General features: G+C 33.1%; 2 protein-coding genes and 1 long non-coding RNA gene across 6 annotated transcripts; 1 reads left to right on the forward strand and 2 right to left on the reverse strand.

Annotated features, from left to right (window-relative positions):
- Positions 1–3275: 3275 nt before the first annotated feature.
- On the forward strand, positions 3276–7496 carry LOC130991104 (U-box domain-containing protein 35-like). 2 transcript variants are annotated; one of them, XR_009091071.1, is made up of 8 exons: positions 3276–3672; positions 4440–4528; positions 4698–4819; positions 4908–5087; positions 5182–5656; positions 5737–5835; positions 5923–7092; positions 7192–7496. XR_009091071.1 is itself a non-coding variant. In XM_057915246.1 (7 exons), exons 1-7 carry the CDS (start codon positions 3513–3515, stop codon positions 7033–7035), a joined length of 2238 nt encoding a protein of 745 aa, XP_057771229.1. In that variant the 5' UTR covers positions 3276–3512; the 3' UTR covers positions 7036–7093. The 2 variants fall into 2 exon arrangements, 1 of the variants encoding a protein (XP_057771229.1); XM_057915246.1 differs by lacking the exon at positions 7192–7496 and having other exon boundaries at positions 5923–7093.
- On the reverse strand, positions 4253–5284 carry LOC130991162 (uncharacterized). The gene is made up of 2 exons (XR_009091092.1): positions 5146–5284; positions 4253–5071 (listed from the first exon to the last, which is right to left on the reverse strand). It is a non-coding gene; the product is annotated as an uncharacterized LOC130991162 (long non-coding RNA).
- On the reverse strand, positions 7388–9864 carry LOC130991125 (uncharacterized). 3 transcript variants are annotated; one of them, XM_057915248.1, is made up of 10 exons: positions 9535–9864; positions 9356–9460; positions 9097–9201; positions 8878–8985; positions 8703–8774; positions 8556–8606; positions 8275–8337; positions 8072–8196; positions 7744–7864; positions 7388–7654 (listed from the first exon to the last, which is right to left on the reverse strand). In XM_057915248.1, exons 1-9 carry the CDS (start codon positions 9784–9786, stop codon positions 7825–7827), a joined length of 921 nt encoding a protein of 306 aa, XP_057771231.1. In that variant the 5' UTR covers positions 9787–9864; the 3' UTR covers positions 7388–7654; positions 7744–7824. The 3 variants fall into 3 exon arrangements, with proteins under 3 accessions (XP_057771231.1, XP_057771232.1, XP_057771230.1); XM_057915249.1 differs by lacking the exon at positions 8556–8606; XM_057915247.1 differs by having other exon boundaries at positions 8556–8774.
- Positions 9865–19801: the final 9937 nt, after the last annotated feature.

The raw sequence follows: 19801 nt of genomic DNA on the forward strand, positions 1-19801 counted from the left end.
GTCCTTAAAATATCTTCTTAATTTAATTTTAGAAATACTTCCATGAATAGTTATTTTTACAATCTACGCTTTTTGTGAAACTCATTTTTTCTTCCCTCAAAAAAAAAAAAAAAAAACTCATTTTCTCATTCATCAAATAAATAATTAACTTTTTTTAAAATTGGTCTCATGATCCATTAAGAAGATGTATGAGGGATGACCTTTTCCAGAGATCCGCAGCTAGAAAGAAATAGATGGGAGAGAGTTTAAGCTAGCTAATTTTTGTTTACCTTTTTGTTCATTTTTCAAATAATTTTAGTTACAAAGAAAATTTGCTTTTTTAACGTTTAAAAGAAATAGTATGAAAGTATTACCCTGAAATAATGAAACAAATTTTAGGATTACTCTGTGAAAAATAGTTTGAATTTTAACCGTATGATTACTTTTAAAATCAAATTTAAAATGATTAAAAATAATTTTTATTATTTTCGATTGTATATATTCGAGTCAAAATTTTCAATTACCGATCATTCGACTAAATTATGTACTTTTATACATATATGTTCATGAGTTCTGATCATCCGATCGAATTCTTGCCATCTATGTTCGATACATTTGTATTTTTCATTCGATATTTCATTAAAAAATTTCGTTCAGCCTATAATCTGAACAATAAAAATAAACACAATTTATATTTATAACAATTATAACTAAAAACTCACATGCTGTGTTTACTTTGATGAATAAATTTATCCATGAAAAATGAAGGATAACAGAAAATTATGTCTTGAAATGTCTCCTTTCTTTTTCAATATTAGACACAAAAGAGATATTCACCATTTTTTCTTCTTTGTTTTCACTTCAATGATGGATAATATTATATCTCCATTTTTGAGTGGATAATATTATCCATCCTCAAAGTGAAAATAAGGAAGGAAAATTGGTGAACATCTCTTTTGTGAAAAATATTGAAAAAGAAAGAAGACATTTTAAAGCATAAATTTGTATTATCCATTATTTTTCATGGATAAATTTATCCATCAAAGTAAACACACCAACAATGAAACCAGAACTCGAGCTAATTTTTATGGATAATAAAGAGACGTAAAATGCGTTGTGTAATCTCTATGTATAAAATTTTCCAAGTGATTGAAGTTTAGATTCATTACATGATCCACCAATATATACTAGATAAAATAATTGTGTTTATTTTATCATAAAATCAAATAATAATTTTATTATTTAAATAACTAAAAAACATGCATGTTTAGAATTGAAATCGAATCGAATTTTGCTTCTATTAGCAATTGATCAAAGAAATTATAGTAGAATGTTTATTATAGGCTCGATTAAAAGTTATTTAGCAAACATTATGCTCATGCAGCAAAATAGAGACAAAGATTCGGTGGAATAAAATTTTAATTACTAAAGACCAAAATAAAAGTTGTTTCTTCTTAACAATCAACAATTATAAATTGCATCATTTTTACGTCACTCGTCTTACGTCTTATTGGAAGTTGGAACCTCGTTTTCCACTTATAAATATACCAAAAGCAAAAAAAAAAAATTATCACATTGAGCTTCATGCCCACATTATGAAGATAACGATTGCCCCACCATGAATATTTTGGTTCACTTAAATACATAAATGCGATTATTATTTATATGTTACAAAGTATACTTTTTGTTGATGTAATATTTCGAAAGAGTACACTGTACACCACTAAGGATTTAAATAAAGTGATTTCGACGTATAAATTCTATTCCTTATGATAGTTTTAGCTTGTTTGCTTATTATTTAGCAGAAATGATCAAATCGAATACAATTATATAAGTCCCACCTGTTTTATTTTTAATACTTCCTCCATGTACGAAAATAAAATTCAGACAAGGTTGGCACGAGTGTTTTTTTTTTTAGTTAATGAGCCAAAAAGAGTCTCACATAAAAAAGTACTACATCCGTCTCATAACAAGTGTTCATTTTTTTTCCAACACGATAATTTATATAGATATGATTAAAGAGTAAAAAGATAAAAAAAAAGTGAACCTACTTTTATTTTGTGAGGGGAATAAAATTTAGGTAGAAATGATTAAAAGGTAAAAAATGATCTAATCCACTTTCTTTTTTAGAAAGTAGACATTTGTTACGGGACAACGAAAGTAAAACACATCTATTATATAGATATATAGATTAGAGTGTGTCATCTAAACTTTGTGCGTATTAAATTATTTCATTATGTATATATCCCTAATACAGTAATACTGGCTATTAAAAAATCTCAATTTCAACCTCAAACAAACGAGTACAAAAGTAGAAAACATATCAAAAAACTCTCATGATGCAACTCTATTAGTGTAGTGACGATATCCTAACCGAAAGATTATTACTTCAAATTTCAGTAGGTTCTCTAAAACAATAGTATATTATTTATGCATTCATGGTAACGTCCTCAAATAAAACAAACAAAAATTAAAGAGTATATTTGTATTAGCACTTAAACCTCATGTAATGCACGTGAATTTTTTTTTATATTTTTATATATTTATAAAAAAAAATATTACTAATTTAATTATCATAGTTATAAATATAATACAACAAAATAATTTTAACTGAATATTTAAAAAAATAAAGAAGAATTTACGAAAATAAAAATTAATATTATCAAAAGGTAAAAAAAAGGTTAAAAAATGAAAATAAAAAGAACTGAAAAATAGATTTGTTCAAAAAAAGATTAGAGATGAGAGAAAAGAGATTTTTTTTAAAAATATATCAAATATTTATATAAAATCTGTATCAAATTAAAGCTCTTATTGTGATTTTTAATTTAATATACATATTAAAAATTTTATAATTAGTCGAATTTCATAGTTTTAGGAAGAAATAAAACAAAAAAAAAAAGATAAAAAAAAGGAAATAAAAAGAAAAAATATAGTAGATTACAAATGAACATTCAATATTATTCTAATTATAAAATTATCACTCAATTTTAAAATAAATTTAAAATTGATTTCAAATTAAAATCTTTAACTTTTTAATATAGTATAGATATGAATATGAATGAAAGAAAATACTAGTACTCATTGAGTGGCCGCCTAAGCCCTAGTCTTAGTATGATATCATAACTAACCCAAAACCGAGTTACGTAGTCCCAAAATCAAATCAAAATCTAAAAAGAATATATAATCATATTTTTGTTGTAAAAATACAAATTGTGATTATTATTGAGTATATTAATTAATGTTGACTATATTTGAACGATCCGTATCTCACGGAACACCCGTAGCTTCCTAGGGAGTAAAACCCCTACCCCAAATATAGTCATAAAAGTTAATAAAAACACAAAAAGATTTTCATAAATTCCCGACAACAACGTCAAAATTTCTCCGGCTGGTCTTCTTGCATGGCTGAGCAGCCGCGGTAGCGCACAACCAGCCACCACACCGCTGTCCAGCGCCACCGCTGCTCCGCCTTGCCGGAATTTCTATACGTTGTAACATATGCTATATATATAGAGATAGATTTATAAATAATAATGGCAAATATGTTTGAAGAGAGCCGAATATCGACGGCGGTGGGCATCGACAAAGACAAGAACAGCCAATCCGCCGTGAAATGGGCCCTCGAAAAATTGAGGTTGAAAGATAACCACATTCTCCTCGTGCACGTTAAAATCCAACATGGCCCTGATTCGCGTACTCTCTCTCTCTCTCTCATATTGAAAATTTCATGTATTTCACCTTTTTAAAAAAATTTAAAGTTATTGGGGGTCAAATATAAAATACACCAACTTTGATCGATTTTTGGTTTTGCACACCAACTTTAAAGTTAATACTAAATACACAAATTTAATTATTATTGTAATTTTACCATAGTTAAAATCACGTTATGAATACAAAATACACAAATTTAATTATTATTGTAATTTTACCATAGTTGAAATGACGTTATGAAAATTTACGTCATCAAGTTGCAGCACCAACTTTAATTTCTGTGAAAATCTTAATTACGGTAAAATTACAATAATTATTAAGTTGTTGTAAATATTGAATTTGATTTAATGATGGAATTCTCTTTCAAATTTGATTAAAAAGTAATTTAGAAATTAAGAAAACTTAAAATGTGATTAATTCTCCAATAAATAGCTAGACTACCTTTAATGTTCTTATATTGTTTTTTATATCTCCAATAGAGTTTTGGATGTATGTTTGAAATATGCAAATATATCTTTTAGAGCAATATGATTTAATATGTAAAAGGAATAAACATGTTTGATGATCAAAGACTTAAATTTGGTTAAATAGAAACAAATATTTTCAATATAGATTATGAATCTCCATTAAATCACAAATGCCATGCAGTAAAATATAAAATCTAATTATTCTTATAATAATTTCATACGATTTCATAAGTTGAAGGTTTACTTCTTGAAGCACTGCTAATTTTGGTATTATATCTGCAGATGATGCTCCTAGAGAGGGCAGAGAGCCAACTCCAGCTGAAACACAGCAACTATTCCTTCCTTACCGCGGTTTTTGTGCTCGAAAAGGGGTAAAACGACGAACCCTAATCCCGAGCCAGATCCTCTATTGCAGCATTGTGCAACATCTTTTTTGCATCTACGTATTATCAACACAAGAAAAGATAATCGAATTCCATGAAACTATGATGAACTTACCTTGTTTGTTTTCTTTCTTCTTGGTGATTGTGGCGGCTGCAGATTCGTTCGAAAGAGGTGGTTCTGCAAGGCAACGATGTGGCAAGCACGCTCGCAGAGTATGCCAGCCGGAACTCTATCGTGAACGTGGTTGTAGGCACTTCGAGTCGAGGTGCCATAGCAAGGTAACAAGCAGAGCTGCATTTTTCACATGCTTCCAAGTGGGAGATTTGAACTCTCAAACAAAATTCTTGATGACTTCCTCTTTCTCAGGGCCTTCAAGAATCCGGATGTTCCAAGTTATTTGATGAAAATTGCACCTGATTTCTGCAACGTGTACTCTGTGTCAAAGTCGAAAGCGCAGAAACTGAAATCTGCCAATGATTCCGGGACCCCCAGCAGCACAGCCAGCTCGTGCTCAGTAGACAGCTCATTTCCTTCAAAATTTCGCCCGTAAGAACTTCATCTACAGCGGTGAATTCATTCTTGAAATTACAATGATGGAGATTACCTGTTTCTTATCTTGATTGGCAATGTCTGTTTGCAGTCAGGAGAGCTGGAAAAGCTCCGTCTCTGACGCCTGCGATCTGGATGGGGGCAAGAATGCGTCGCCTTTCAACAGCAGAGAGTCTCGTCAGATCACTCCGAGGGACTGGGCTTTTGGCAGAATACCTTCACCTCAGCATTCAAATGAATCTCTCCAAAGGGGATCAGCAAACACTAGCTATGAATCTATCGGCTTAGGCAGCTATTACAGCAACAGCAATGTCTCAGGGGCCAGCGACAGTGAAACCGGGCATATGCCTCGGCCCAAGAAGCTAGACCCCGATGTGTCAGATATCCTACAATCTATGAGGAACCAGAATCTTCAAGTTCGAACCAGGGACAGTCCACAGTACTCCATGGCTTCTTCGAGTGATCATTCGGATATGCAGAGTTTCCCTTCGGATGTGTCGTACGAACATCTGGACCAGTTCCGGATGTCTTTATCTTCGAGAAGCTCTATCTGCTCACAAACAGCTGTAAGTTCAAAAGTTTTTTCGGTCATTGTATGAAAAAAGAGATGGTAGCGCGCTCAACAAAGAATCTCTTATCTTTTCAGGATGTAGAGGACGAGCTCAGAAGATTAAAACACGAGATGAAGCGAATCACAATGATGTATAATCTAGTTTGTCAAGAATCTGAGACGGCTACTGATAAGGTTTGTAAGTTGCAATCATGCTCAATGGAGAGATTCTAATTTGAAAATAAACACTAGGTATTCATGGATACTTACCTGTTGTCATAGGATGCCGGCGGCCAAGGAGACGGTAACCATTCCCAAGAGTCTGCATTGGCCATGGTTGAGAGGGAGAAGTTGAAGTGCAAGGCCGCAGTTGAGCTTGCACAGACAGCACAACGCATAGCAGAGCTGGAGTCGGAAAAGAGAAAGTCTGCAGAGAAGAAGTTCAGAGTGGAGGCCGAAGAAAAGGAGAAGGCGATTCACGCACTAGCAAATACCGAGGTTCAATACAGAAAGTACACGATGGAGGAAATCCAAGAAGCCACAAAATATTTCGCTGGTTCAGAAAAGATCGGTGAGGGCGGATATGGGCCTGTCTTTAAAGCAAGTCTTGATCACACACCCGTTGCCATTAAGGTTCTCAGGCCGGACATGTCACAAGGCGAAAAGCAGTTCCAGAGAGAGGTCGAGGTGCTGAGCCGTATGAGGCATCCCAACATGGTTATCCTTTTAGGCGCTTGCCCTGAGTACGGTTGCCTCGTGTATGAGCACATGGAAAACGGCAGTTTAGAAGACAGGCTAAACTGCCTAAACGGCAGCCCTCCTTTATCGTGGAGGGCCCGTTTCCGGATAGCTGTAGAAATCGCCACTGCCCTGAATTTCCTGCATCGGACAAGGCCAGAGCCCCTCGTGCACCGTGACCTCAAGCCGGCCAATATCCTCTTAGACAGGAATTTAGTGAGTAAGATCAGCGATGTCGGCCTATCCAGGCTGGTCCCACCGTCAGTAGCTGATTCCATCACTCAATGCTGCATGACTGCTGCAGCGGGCACGTTTTGCTACATAGATCCCGAGTACCAGCAAACTGGAATGTTGGGAACGAAATCGGACGTGTATTCATTCGGTGTGGTGCTGCTGCAAATTCTTACCGCGAAACCAGCTATGGGATTGACCCATCTAGTCGAAACGGCAATAGAGAACGGCAAGTTTGCAGAGGTGCTTGATCAGACAGTGAAAGACTGGCCAGTCGAGGAGGCCCTAGCCATGGCGAAATTGGCCTTACACTGCTGTGAACTGAGGAAGAGAGATCGACCGGACCTTGATTCAGTGATATTACCAGAACTGCATCGAATAAGAGAAACAGACTCACAGATCAAACCTGAAGACAGACTCTACTAAATGCATTCACCAATTCAAATTTGTAAAGACCGCTCACCTCCAATACATGGACGACTGGTAAGCTCGTGTACGGTCAAACCTCAGAAAGTTGTGTGACAATCAGAACAATATCTTTCAATAGTACAAACATTAATATTTTATCATCGGTAAATGCAGGAGAGAATAAACCGATAAACAAAATGTACTTACGATGGAGATGAAGCAGTCTATACCATGTCCAGCACTTGCTGGTGGCGAAAACCTTAGATGAGGCGAGAGATGCACATTTTTATTTTTTCCTTTTTTGCAGAACCTGAAACTCGAGCACAAACACAGAGAAAGAGCGAGCAAGAGAGTACCAAAACAGAAGGGGTAGCAAACCAAACGGGCTGTCGTATCTTATTTCAGCTGTATTCTAAATAGTTTATGTAGGTGTTACAACGTTCTCGGGGATAAATACCATGACTAATTTTTCCTGCCAACCTTACAAAGGCACTTATCGTTTAAATATTCTCTTACACATAAGCTGGTGGATGATTCATTTCCTAAAACAAAAGATCAGCAACTTCAAGATTTTAAGATATTCACGGGCCCATTGTCAGCTTGCTTTCATCCATTAATGTGAAGCATAACATATTCCCTGAAATGGAGCTTCTTAGCTAACCATCATGTATATTAATGAGTTACAACAAATGAACTGCTTGAGAACTAATTGAAAAAATATGTTACCTTGTAATCATTTCTTGTATCAATCACAACTAGGATTAAACCCTTCGAAGCTCGTAAAAATTGACAAACTGCCGCAAGGAATTAAGAGTCGATCTTCTTGAAGATGGCACGTATCCAACGCCTAATTAACAGTATGAATCAGGAAATCCGTTAATGAAAAGCAAGAATAAACTGCAAACGAGGAGAATAGTCAGAAAGTCGCCAATCAACCCTTCTGCCACCCCACTGCCATCACATTTTATACAGAAAAGTTCTTCTACCAGTAAATAACGGCTTCAAGCAATGAACAAAAGGTACAAACGACAGAACTAGCAAAATCTGGTTATACCGGTCAAATGTCATATTTCGAGAGTGGTTCACTACTTGTCTGCAGCATGTATCCATATCCACGATACAAAAACCAGCTTCCGTAAACAAATTTGACAAGAAATCTTCAGAGAAATAAAATGAGCACTGCAAACAAACCAACAATCATTGAAATTCGAGTGTCAAAAAGTAGCTGAACAAAACTAAGAGGGTACAGATACTCACAGTGCCATCGCCTCTAAAATAAAAATTATGGCTGATCATCTGATTTCTGTTCTCTAACTTCACCTGCAAACTTGAGCTACTTAGTCCGATTATGAAGAGGTGGAAGTGTGGACTAGTTTGATAAGCATATCATAATCGATGACTTTCAAGATACTGAACACAAGAAAGTTATTTCATACCAGTTTCTTATAATTAAGAAAATTGCCCCCATTTACATATTAGCATCCATGCCAATCCGAATAGCAGATACATGATAAAAATAAATATTAATAAGCTCTTACTTGTGCAGAATCTCCAACACCGTAATCTTTGACTAGAACGTGACCATTTGGCTGTGAAAACGAGCCACACATAATCTCACATGAAGAAAATGAATGCCAGAAAAGTAAAGGGAAATGGATATGAAAGCAACTGCCAATCGTAACAACCTTAAGTATTTTCTTTACATTTTGTAGCACGAAGGGCATCTTCTTTGGAGAAACTGCAGATAACATGAAAATCTGCATAAAGATACCAGCAGAATACATTGAGGAAGACATAAAAGCAACTGCAAGAGCTTTTCAAATACCTTCACAGCATAATAAGAGCAGTTTACTCACTAACCAAGGTTACAAGATCAACAGAAGACGGCAAAATTCTGTCGCAGAGCTCTTCATTCGTGACATCACAAGTAAATACATTCATCCGTTTTACATCAAAATTCGAATTAGACTGCATTTATCAGGATAACAAAAGTGAGAAAAATGGAGGACTATTGACTATCTATCAAGAACAAGAAACCTTCTAATCCCCTAAAGCAATGAAGACAGAGAGAACAAAAACCTTAACAAGATTCAATGCCTCGGTCGAAAAATCACATGCGTGAATGAAAAGCATGGGATAGGCAGCAATCAGAGGAAAAATAGTATTACCAGCTCCAAAACCAACCTGTCAATCATCAAAATATACCTCAATGTAATAGCCATCGAAGTTAACTCACAAACTCCAATCATGAAATGATGCCAAGAAAGTTACTTCTGCCTAAATTGTATAGTCAACATGTTTGAAAATCACCTCATATGTTAATAATTTCTATAATTACCTCTAAAAGCACTTTCCCATCTGCAGAAACCCCATCATCATCATCATCATCACCACAAAAATACTTTCCCCAATCTTTACCCAAATAATGCCTGTCCTTGAAAAACTGCAACCACAAAGGAATCAAAAATGCAAATGGTGAGTCCAATAATTAGCAATGTAAGGGAAAATGTAAAAAACCTTGTTTTGATGGCGCTGGTAAAACTTGTCCCAGTATTTGAGCGACTTTCTGCAGTAGTAGTGCTCATCACTGTCGTCGAAAGCTTGAGCTTTGCAGCTCAGTGGCTTGGATTGGATGTTGGGTGAAAAGGGGAAAACCGTTCGATCAAAGGAAAATGGAGAGCGTATAACCGGTGGCAATGCGGTGGCGGCCGCCGCACTCGGCGGCGGTGGTAGCTGCCGTAGAAGTTGCTTCCACTGCGGCCGGTTCATGCTTACAGGTTACAACGATAGTATAGAGAGAGGGAGTCAGAAGCGGAAACAAACAATATCTTCACATGTTAAATTCAAAATTATTTTTTTATGGGTTAAAGTATCAAATTTGCCCATATCGATGAAGTCCATATCTTATACATGACCCTATAGTCAGGGTAAGCACTGTTTACTATCTTAACGTGGTAAAATCGAACCGATTTCCCCCTTCCACTTAACAGACGTCAACACCGATAGAATAAATAATATTTTATAATTTTTAATTAAAGTGGGCCCCAACTTGCCTCCTTCTCAATTCCGGCAAGCAGCAACGAAGGCTGCCGTCGTCTCTCGCCCTGGTCTCCCTCTCCCTTCGTTCGGCCGGACAGTAGCTCCGAACTACCGCCGACTGCCGACCGCCGCGTCCTAGCCCCTGCCTTCCTATCTTTCACCGCCTTCTCTCTCCTCTGCGTCCTTGACCCGGCAGTAGCGGGCAGAGCCACCATGCCGCACCCTCCCTTTGTCTCGCGGCTCTCTCTCTCTCTCTCTCTTTCTCCTCCCCTCTGGCTTCGACGGACAGCGGCAGTTAGGCGCCGCCGCCGCCGTGCACTAACCACTGCTTCGATTAGAGAGAGAGAGATGGGGCTTTGGGCGGTGATTGGCTCTGCTGGCCACTACAGTCGTCGGAATGAGAGAGGGAGGCAGCGGCGTCTTGCCGTTGCCAAGGAAAGAGACGACGCAGGGTTCACGCCTATGAGTGAGGATCTTGCGTTTGAGGTCGAGTCGGGGAGAAGAGGATGATCGGTGGCGGCGCTTCTTGCCGGGGCGATAGAGCAGCGGCGGTGACTGAGCTGTGTCGAGCTGGATCGAGGAGAAGAGAATGACAAGTAGCAAATGCCCCCTTGTTGAAATTGAGAGAGAGAAGGCGAGTTGGACCCCACCTTAATTTTCACTCTCTTTTTCTCTCTTTTCTTCCACCAAAATTTTCACTATTTTTTTTAACTTTTTTATATTGTAATTATTTTCTAAGCATCATCAAATTTGAACATGAAAAAATAATCAATATATATCTTAAATTTAATATAATATAAAAATCATCAAAAATGAATAAGTTATGAAAAATTTAAAATATTTTATTTTCTCTTCATTAAAATTTATAACTTTTTATTTATATTTTTGTATAAAATAATTTATTATGATGAATAATGTATGCATAGTGCAAATTTTTATTATCAAATAATTTTTAAATTTATTTAATAACTATATTATTATTTTTATTTATTTATTTATTTAAATTTATAGTTTAATTACGATGTCAGTCGTGCATCGCACGAATGGGCGTATACTAGTTGAGAGAGAGAAGGCGAGTTGGACCCCACCTTAATTAAAAATAAAAAAAATAATATTTCTAATGGTGTTAAGCTCCGTTAAGTGGCGGGGAAAAAATGGTTCGATTTTGCCACGTTGAGGTAGTAAATAGTGCTTACCCTGACTATAGAGTCCTGTACGCGAAAGGGACGCTACCGACAGGGGAATATTTGGTACTTAACTCTTTTTTTATTGATGGTTTTGTTTTGATCTTAATGAATTATTATCGAATATATATAGTACTATTACATGAATATCAAAACTCAATTATTTTAGCTTAAGTTGCCGACGAGGCCTAGCTCAAGTGGTAAAGTTGAAGCGCTCAAGTGGTAAAGTTGAAGCACATAAATATTTATTGTGATTTTTTCACCTTTATGTGATAATGATTAATTTACTTGCGTACGATTATTTTTTTATATTTATGTGGTATAAAGATCTCATCTATATACGAAGTTATTTATTTGATTATATAATATATATACCTTTTATAATTTTAAAAATACAAAATCAATTTAGCTTAAGTTTGAAATCATATTAAAACTACGAATCTAAAATTTAACGAAGATAATCTAAGGTACATACGATGGTATATTTGTAAAAAGGTTTAAACATTGAGGTATTAGAATATAATGTTACTTATTACAATGATGCATAACATTTTTATTTGAAAATGATATTACAATGTTACCTCCCAAGTGTGATACAAAATCCAAAATATATGAATAGTAAATAACGGGCCATTAATTTATAAAAAAATTGAACTTAGAAGCATAAAACATATTAAAATGTTATAGGTATTTATACCACACTTATCATGCGTAGCAAACAAGCCCTAATTAAACTACACTCCGTATTTTAAATTTATTTAAAGAGTTTTATTTATTAACGCCTTTTATTTTTAGATGTACATGTTCAAGCACATAAAATGATTTGAATTCTCGATTTATTAATATGAGAGAAACGTATTACCAATTAAACTGTGTTTTCATATTTTAAAGTCATTTAAGGAGATAATTTATATCCTTTTTTTTTACAAGAAGAGAGATATCTTTATTGACGACTCAAACATGGTATATGAAGATGATCCTCCACAAAGGACGTGGTTCACTCCAAACATGAAGTGCAACAAGATCTCTCACTGCTCTCGCTAAACAATGAGCGATGACATTTTGATTTCTGCTCACATGCTTGATCTTAAAACTTGGGAGTGTAGCCAACTCGTTTCGACAGTAGGAGGCAAGGACGCCTATCTCTGTGATGTTTCTATTGCGAAAAGCTGATCGCATCGCATGCTCTCTTACTATCTGAATTCACCCAGCCACTCGAGGAACCCCTTTTCTTAATCCAAGAGAGAGCCTTCTTGATGCCAAACAACTCGCCTTCATTCATTCTCAACAAGCCAACAACTTTAATACTCCCTCCGTCCCTGAAATAAGTTCCTCTTTTTCCTTTTTGGGACGTCCCCCAAATAAGTTCCTCTTTATTTCTTTCCATTTTTGGACAACTACCCCACCACTAATAATACTTTATTTATTCTTACTTTTCACTTTTTCACCACTCCCAATACTAATTATAATATATTTTTCTCCACTATCAATACATTTTACAATTTTTCCTTAAAACCCGTGCCGTCCCCAAAGAGGAACTTATTTTGGGGATGGAGGGAGTAATTTTTTCCGCAATGAAGCCACCAAGATCGTCACGAATAACCATCCCAAAACTTATCGAGTTTTCATTATTGAAGAACGCTGCATAAAACAGATACAGCCTTGTCCACCAAAAATGTAATGTAGTTTATGAATGTGTATAAAATAAAAAAAGCGATTTATTAAAATTAATTTTTTAATCAATTCATAAGTAATTAGTTATTTTGTATATTTATTTATAAATACTAAATATAATTGAGATTGAAAATATAAATATATATCAAAATTAAAATACTATAATTATTGTGAACGAATTAAAATAAAAATATAGAGAGAAAATATAATTTGGTCGTAGTGAAGTCGGTTTAAGATAAGAGGGGTTAAATGTACAATAAACAAGAAAGTGAGGAGCTACATGCAATAGCCCCCAAAGCAAGCAAAAGAGAAAACGACCTAAATTTGCCACGTCGATTCCACCGTTGACCGGTACGATGTCGTCTCCTCTATAAATTATGCGAAAATTCAGCAAATTCTGAACCGGACCGGTCCGATTTTTATACCTTTCCTCTCCACTCACACACAAGCCAAGGCGTAGTGCGCTCTCCGTTAAGATTCTTACACGTGTATTTATTAAAACCAGCTACTTTTTAAAAAGTAGCATTAGACTGTTTCCGGTTTCGAAACCTTTTCAACCTTTTTTAAGTTTTCCAATTTTCCCAAATACCAAAATCAGTCTTGTGCTTTCAATATTTTGAAGTCCGTCAAAATTAGACACGTCAACCTGCAATCCGTGCATGTATGAGAAATAAAATTAAGCAGAACACATAAAGAAAGTATGTAAATTTCGTTCTATGTGGTATGAATTTGATATATTGACGGTTAAATTAAGCGTTCAGTAATAAATTATCCAAAATTATCGAGAAGTGAACTTAATATTGAACAGTAACTATTACGTCCGCTCGTGCGATGCACAATTAATACTCATTATCATTTATAATTACTTTTGATATTTGATTATTTATATATTTATACACATTATCAGTTAAAATTAATTAATTGGTATTTTAAAAATTGAAAAGTTAAATATTTTCAAATTCATATTTTTTTTTATTTGAGATTATGTTGTGGATAATTTTATTTTTTTTAGATTCATGTTTGCATTAACTTATATTTAAATTATATTTAATTAGTATATATATATTAAATTAAAGCTCTTGTCATAATTTTTAATTAAATATATATTGAATATTTTATCATTATTAAATTACAAATTTTAGAAGAAAAAAGAAGAAAACGAAAATAACAAAAATGAAATAGGAGTATAAAAAAGCTAAAAAGTTTTTAGAGTGGAAACGGTAAACATGGAGTATTTGCCAGTGGAAAATAGAGTTCTTTTAGTGGCAAAAAATTAAAACATGAAATAATTGTGATAAGATTGAGGTAGCCGAAAAATAGGCCTAGTTAGTTTGAAATAAAAACTGATAGTCTTTTTACATGTGTGTGGTTATTATATTAATATTACATGGACTGAACTATACTATATTCAACTTTATTACCGAATTCACTACATACCACTAGTATTACTTTATAAAAATACTTTATACATTTATTTACTAATATAAAAATTATGACATCTCTTAAAATTGTTATATTATTTATTTTATGTTTATTAATAAAATATATATATATATATATATATATATAATTTCAAAATATCTAACAGTAGACTTGAGAAACACAATTTGTGGCACTTTTGCAATAAAATCATCAATTGAGAATAATGATATAAGTTGGAGCAAACTTGATAGAGCTGAGATAATATAAGTAATTCCCACTAGCCTAAATAAATGGAAAAAGAGTGAGGAAAGATAGAATGGGAGAGAGAATGGAGAATTAAAAAGAATGTTTAATATTTAAAATTTTAAATAAGTATGATTTATTAATTTGTCACAATTTATTTTTAATTATTTTTGTCAGGATTTTTAATCTAATAGGAATACTGAATTATTTTTATGAAAAAAGAATGTAATATAAAGATCAAAAGATGTTATATAGATTATAATACAATTCTCTTCCAAAAGAATGTTGTTTCACGTCTCTTTATTTTTTTATTAAAACGTAGTCAAATTTCTTTCATATTGTTTTTTTTCAATATGAATCTTAAATTAAAGCTTATATTTAATTTGAAATAAGGACACACACACATTATATAGAATTGTATATAGACACACACACGCATTAAAATATAATTTTACAATATGTTCCCCCACCAATTTAGTGTCAAATAAAGAATAATAATAACAATTATGAATTGATGCCTTATTTGTTAGCAAATATTTGTTCCCCCACCAATTTTGTCATCGTATTTAATTTAAGATGTATATGAATAATTTATTATGAATAAAAAAAATCTAAAATTTGACAAGTTTTATTTCGATATGCTTATTTAATCGAAGAATTTAATTGCAATTTGAAATTGGCATAAAAATATAAAATAATAAATAATATAAATGTGACAATGTATACATTATCCGGCGGTATTCTCAATTTTTCTGACGGTATTCTCAATTTTCCCTACGGTATTTTCAATTTACCCGTAGGTATTCTCAATTTAATCCGACGGTATTCTCAAAATACCCGACGGTATTCTCAATTTATCCGACGGTATTCTCAAATTACCCGGCGATATTCTCAATTTACCCGGAGATCTTGGCAAATTTCCACTTGAATATCCAATTGCACTTACAAATGGGGTTACCACTAACAAAAAAACACAATTAATGTAAGCACAACATACGGCCAAATCATCTTCCTAAGAACTACCTAATTGTTGGCGTTTGGAGATCTTTCACGTTCACTTCTTCGGGGCATCGATGGCGTTTTAAAAATATCTAACAGTAAATTTTGGAGGCCCTCAGTCGTCAATCCTTTCAAAAATAAATTTTTTTAGAAAAATTGTATATGAATATTAGTAGGCTTGACAAAACAACCACCTAAAAATTTGTCTACCAACGCTTGACCGCCTTTCCCATACAATACCTCTTTAACCAATTTCAAGTATTTAGTCGAATAATATGTCCCAACATGTAAAGTGACATTAATTGTATTTGGCCTCAAATAAATCGGATCCTCCTATAATTGTAAAAAAATTATTAAAACACAAATTATTTTTAGGTGTCCCACAACTAGTTAAACACAAATGGTTTCTAGTAAATCAAGTGAGAATTTTAAGAATCAAACTAAGAATTCACTAAATGGTTCTTGATTCACTAATGATTTCTAGTAAATCAAGTGAGAATTCTAAGAATCAAACTAAGAATCCACTAAATGGTTCTTCATTCACTAATGATTTCTAGAATCTCAAGTGATAATTCTAATAATCAAACTAAGAATTCTCTAATTGGTTCTTGATTTACTAACGATTTCTAATAAATCAAGTGAGAATTTTTTATATCATTAATAATTTATCATCTTAAATCTAAGTTTAGAATTTAGAATCATAACATAAGAATCATACTTTTAACATGAGAATGATCACCACTATTAGTGAATCATGAATTAATTGAACTAATTCATCTCAAATCTAAGTTTAGAACTTAGAACTGTAATATGAGAATCATACTTTAAATTAAGAATGATCATCACCATTATCATAATTGAAATTGGTCAATGGATAGGTAAATTTTATATTTATGATTAATATTTGAGTTAAGGTTGGTTTAACTTATTTTGTTACAAAATTCTCATTAACAAGAAATAAGTTTCTAAAATTAAAAATTTAAATATTATATCAAAGTTTGGATAAACCGAAAACCAAACTGAAACCGAAGTTTAAATATGGTTTGGATCGGATCGGTTGGAAGGAGAATTTTGGTTCGGATCGGTTGACATTTTTTAAAAGTTTGGATGATTTGGTTTTAGGAGTTCGGATCGATTTTCAACCGAAATGACCGATTGCTCACTCCTATACACGGTAGGGGACACGATATCTTACACAGTTTACTAAAACGACATAACAAGTGAATCATTTACTAACATTATAAATATAAGTTTAAGATTTATACTTACAATTTGATATTCATGAAATTCAAGAATGATTAAGGCACATATTAACAGTTTTTTAACATTAAAGCATTAGTAACGGTTTTTTATTTAATTACGTTTACTTTGAAATCTAAAACATACTTTTTTCATTGCCATAATATTTTATTCTAATATATATATATATATATATATATATATACACATACATATAGGGTGCGGTTATAGTGAGAACCACAATTATCGTGAGAACATAAGAATCAATAAAATTACTGCATCTGCTATACAAATTAATGCATCCGCTATTAAATTTAATGCATCCGAAAAAAATAATTTTTTGCTCCCTCCAGGATTCGAACCCAGCATCTGCATCCATCCACCAAGATGATGCATCCACCGTAGATCTTGATGATCGAATGGCTTAAAATGGTTCTCCGTTCTTATTTTATTAGTGGTTCTTATTTGAACCTCTCCCTATACATATATATATATATATATATATAATATGTATCTTAAATTTTTTCTCAATTTTTTCGACGGTATTCTCAACTTACTCGGTGGTATTCTCAATTTACTCGGTGGTATTCTCAATTACCCGGCGGTATTCTCAATTTTTCCGACGGTATTTTCAATTTAATCTGACGGTATTCTCAATTTACCCGTAGGTATTGGCAAATTTCCACTTGAATATCCAATTACACTTACAAATGGGGTTACCACTAAAAAAAAAAACCAAATAATGCAAGTACAACATACGACCATATCACCAATTTTTTCATTCTATTTAATTTAAGATGTATATTGAATAATTTATTATGAATAAAAAAATATGTATTTAATCTGTGATGAATTTGTTATATTCATTATTAATTAATAAAATTAATTGGTATTTTAACTATTGATAATCTAAATTTGACAATGTATACATTATCCGGCGGTATTCTCAATTTTTCCGGCGGTATTCTCAATTTTTTCGACGGTATTCTCAACTTACTCGGCGGTATTCTCAACTTACTCGGCGCTATTCTCAATTACCCGGCGGTATTCTCAATTTTCCCGACGGTATTTTCAATTTACCCGTAGATATTCTCAATTTAATTCGACGGTATTCTCAATTTACCCGTAGGTATTGGCAAATTTCCACTTGAATATCCAATTACACTTACAAATGGGGTTACCACTAATCAAACTAACATTCTTAAGTTATAATTTTTTCACTAGATGTCTAAGATACCTAGTGTCCAAAAATCACTACCCTTTGTCGAAATTAATAATCTACCGGCGGTATTCTCAATTTTCCCGACGATATTCTCAATTTACCCGGCGGTATTCTCAATTTTTCCGGCGGTATTCTCAATTTTCCCTGCGGTATTCTCAATTTTTCCGGCGGTATTCTCAAATTACCCGGAGGTATTGTCAATGCTCAAATTTAATGTAAAATATTTGTACGTGATTCTGTGCATGAGTATGGCAACACATCTACTTCTCATCAGAATCAGCCACGTTTTTTTCTTCAAAATCCATCTGATTACAATTTTGATCCCAGATATATGGAGTATATGATGCAGGTAGTAATTTTTTTTTTGGCCAAACATTTTAATATTCATATACATTTTTTCTAAAAATTTTGATTTTTGAAGGGATTGACGACTGAGGGCCTCCAAAATATACTATTAGATAATTTCAAAACGACATCGATGCCCAGAAGGAGTGAACGTGAAAGATCTCCACACGCCAACAATTAGGTTGTTCTTGGTTTCAGTGATCTGATCGTATGTTGTGCTTGCATTAATTGCATTTTTTTGTTAGCGGTAACCCCGTTTGTAAGTGCAATTGGATATTCAAGTGAAAATTGTCCAATACCTCCGGGTAAATTGAGAATACCGCCGGATTAAATTGAGAATACCTCCGGGTAAATTGAAAATATCGTCGGGTAAATTGACAATACCTCCGGGTAATTTTATATAATTTGTTATATAATTTTATATCATTGCGAGATTGTCACTTTCAAGTAAGATTAGTGGCAAATAATAATGACATTGTAAACTTTTGATTGCAAATGATTGAGAGAAACTTGTAGAATTAATTGGTAATTATACATCACAATTCGTTTTCCCCCAAAAGAAGTTCATCAATTAAACCAACGATCAAGGGGATTCCAAAATCTTATCGCATTAATATTCTATTTAATTTATTACATATTTTATTTTAAGGTTATTTTACAGTATTATATATTTATAAGAATATATATATTATTCATTAGATATTACACTAAATCTATATGATACTATATATCTATAGCTATTGATAAGGCTTATAAATAAATATATTCATCCAATAAATTATCTAATGAAAGCAATAAATTAATAGATTTTCTAAAATAATAGATTATTAAATAAAATAACCTTAATTACACGTACAACGTACGTTCTTTCTGCTAGTTTTATGGTGACAATTGTATACACAGATAAGCTTTATGGTGACAATTGTATACACAGATAAGCTTTTATTTCATTTTTTTTTAATATCAAAACACCTTCTTGCAAGTGCATTTATTAAAGTTAATAATTAATCAACAATTAATAGTATTATAAATAAAATGTGTTAAATAAGAGGTAATGTGTGGTTCCCAATAAACTCTGCTAGTCTAAAAAATAGATGTCCGACCGCAACAACTTTATTCAACAATTGTCCGCCCAACACACAAATTTTACGATCGGATAATGGTTTTTAATCATATGTGTCGGCCGGTCATTTAATTAACCATCTATAAACAAAAAGTTTGTCCTCAATATCAATATGATAAGCTTAAATATAAAGCTAAGAAATGATTGTGATTATTCCTATTAACGTTCCCTCAAGATAGTAGTTTTACCTTGACTTTTGGGTATGAAAGGGAAAGCATAGAATTGAACACACCTCAACTAAAATAAATTTCACCTTTTGGATCTACGTCCGACCCACCCACAAGAAAACGCCAT

Source organism: Salvia miltiorrhiza, chromosome 1 (genome assembly GCF_028751815.1).
Source record: "Salvia miltiorrhiza cultivar Shanhuang (shh) chromosome 1, IMPLAD_Smil_shh, whole genome shotgun sequence".
NCBI lineage: Eukaryota > Viridiplantae > Streptophyta > Magnoliopsida > Lamiales > Lamiaceae > Salvia > Salvia miltiorrhiza.

Excerpts from the sequence above, each read along its gene's own strand:
- LOC130991125 (XM_057915247.1), bottom strand. The coding sequence starts at position 9,786 with ATGAACCGGCCGCAGTGGAAGCAACTTCTACGGCAGCTACCACCGCCG. Across the intron at positions 9,461-9,534 it reads ACCAGCGCCATCAAAACAAG|TTTTTCAAGGACAGGCATTA; the intron begins GTTTTTTACATT and ends TTGTGGTTGCAG. Across the intron at positions 7,865-8,071 it reads CGAAATATGACATTTGACCG|GCGTTGGATACGTGCCATCT; the intron begins GTATAACCAGAT and ends ACTGTTAATTAG.
- LOC130991104 (XM_057915246.1), top strand. The coding sequence starts at position 3,513 with ATGGCAAATATGTTTGAAGAGAGCCGAATATCGACGGCGGTGGGCATC. Across the intron at positions 5,088-5,181 it reads TTTCCTTCAAAATTTCGCCC|TCAGGAGAGCTGGAAAAGCT; the intron begins GTAAGAACTTCA and ends GTCTGTTTGCAG. Across the intron at positions 5,836-5,922 it reads CTGAGACGGCTACTGATAAG|GATGCCGGCGGCCAAGGAGA; the intron begins GTTTGTAAGTTG and ends CTGTTGTCATAG.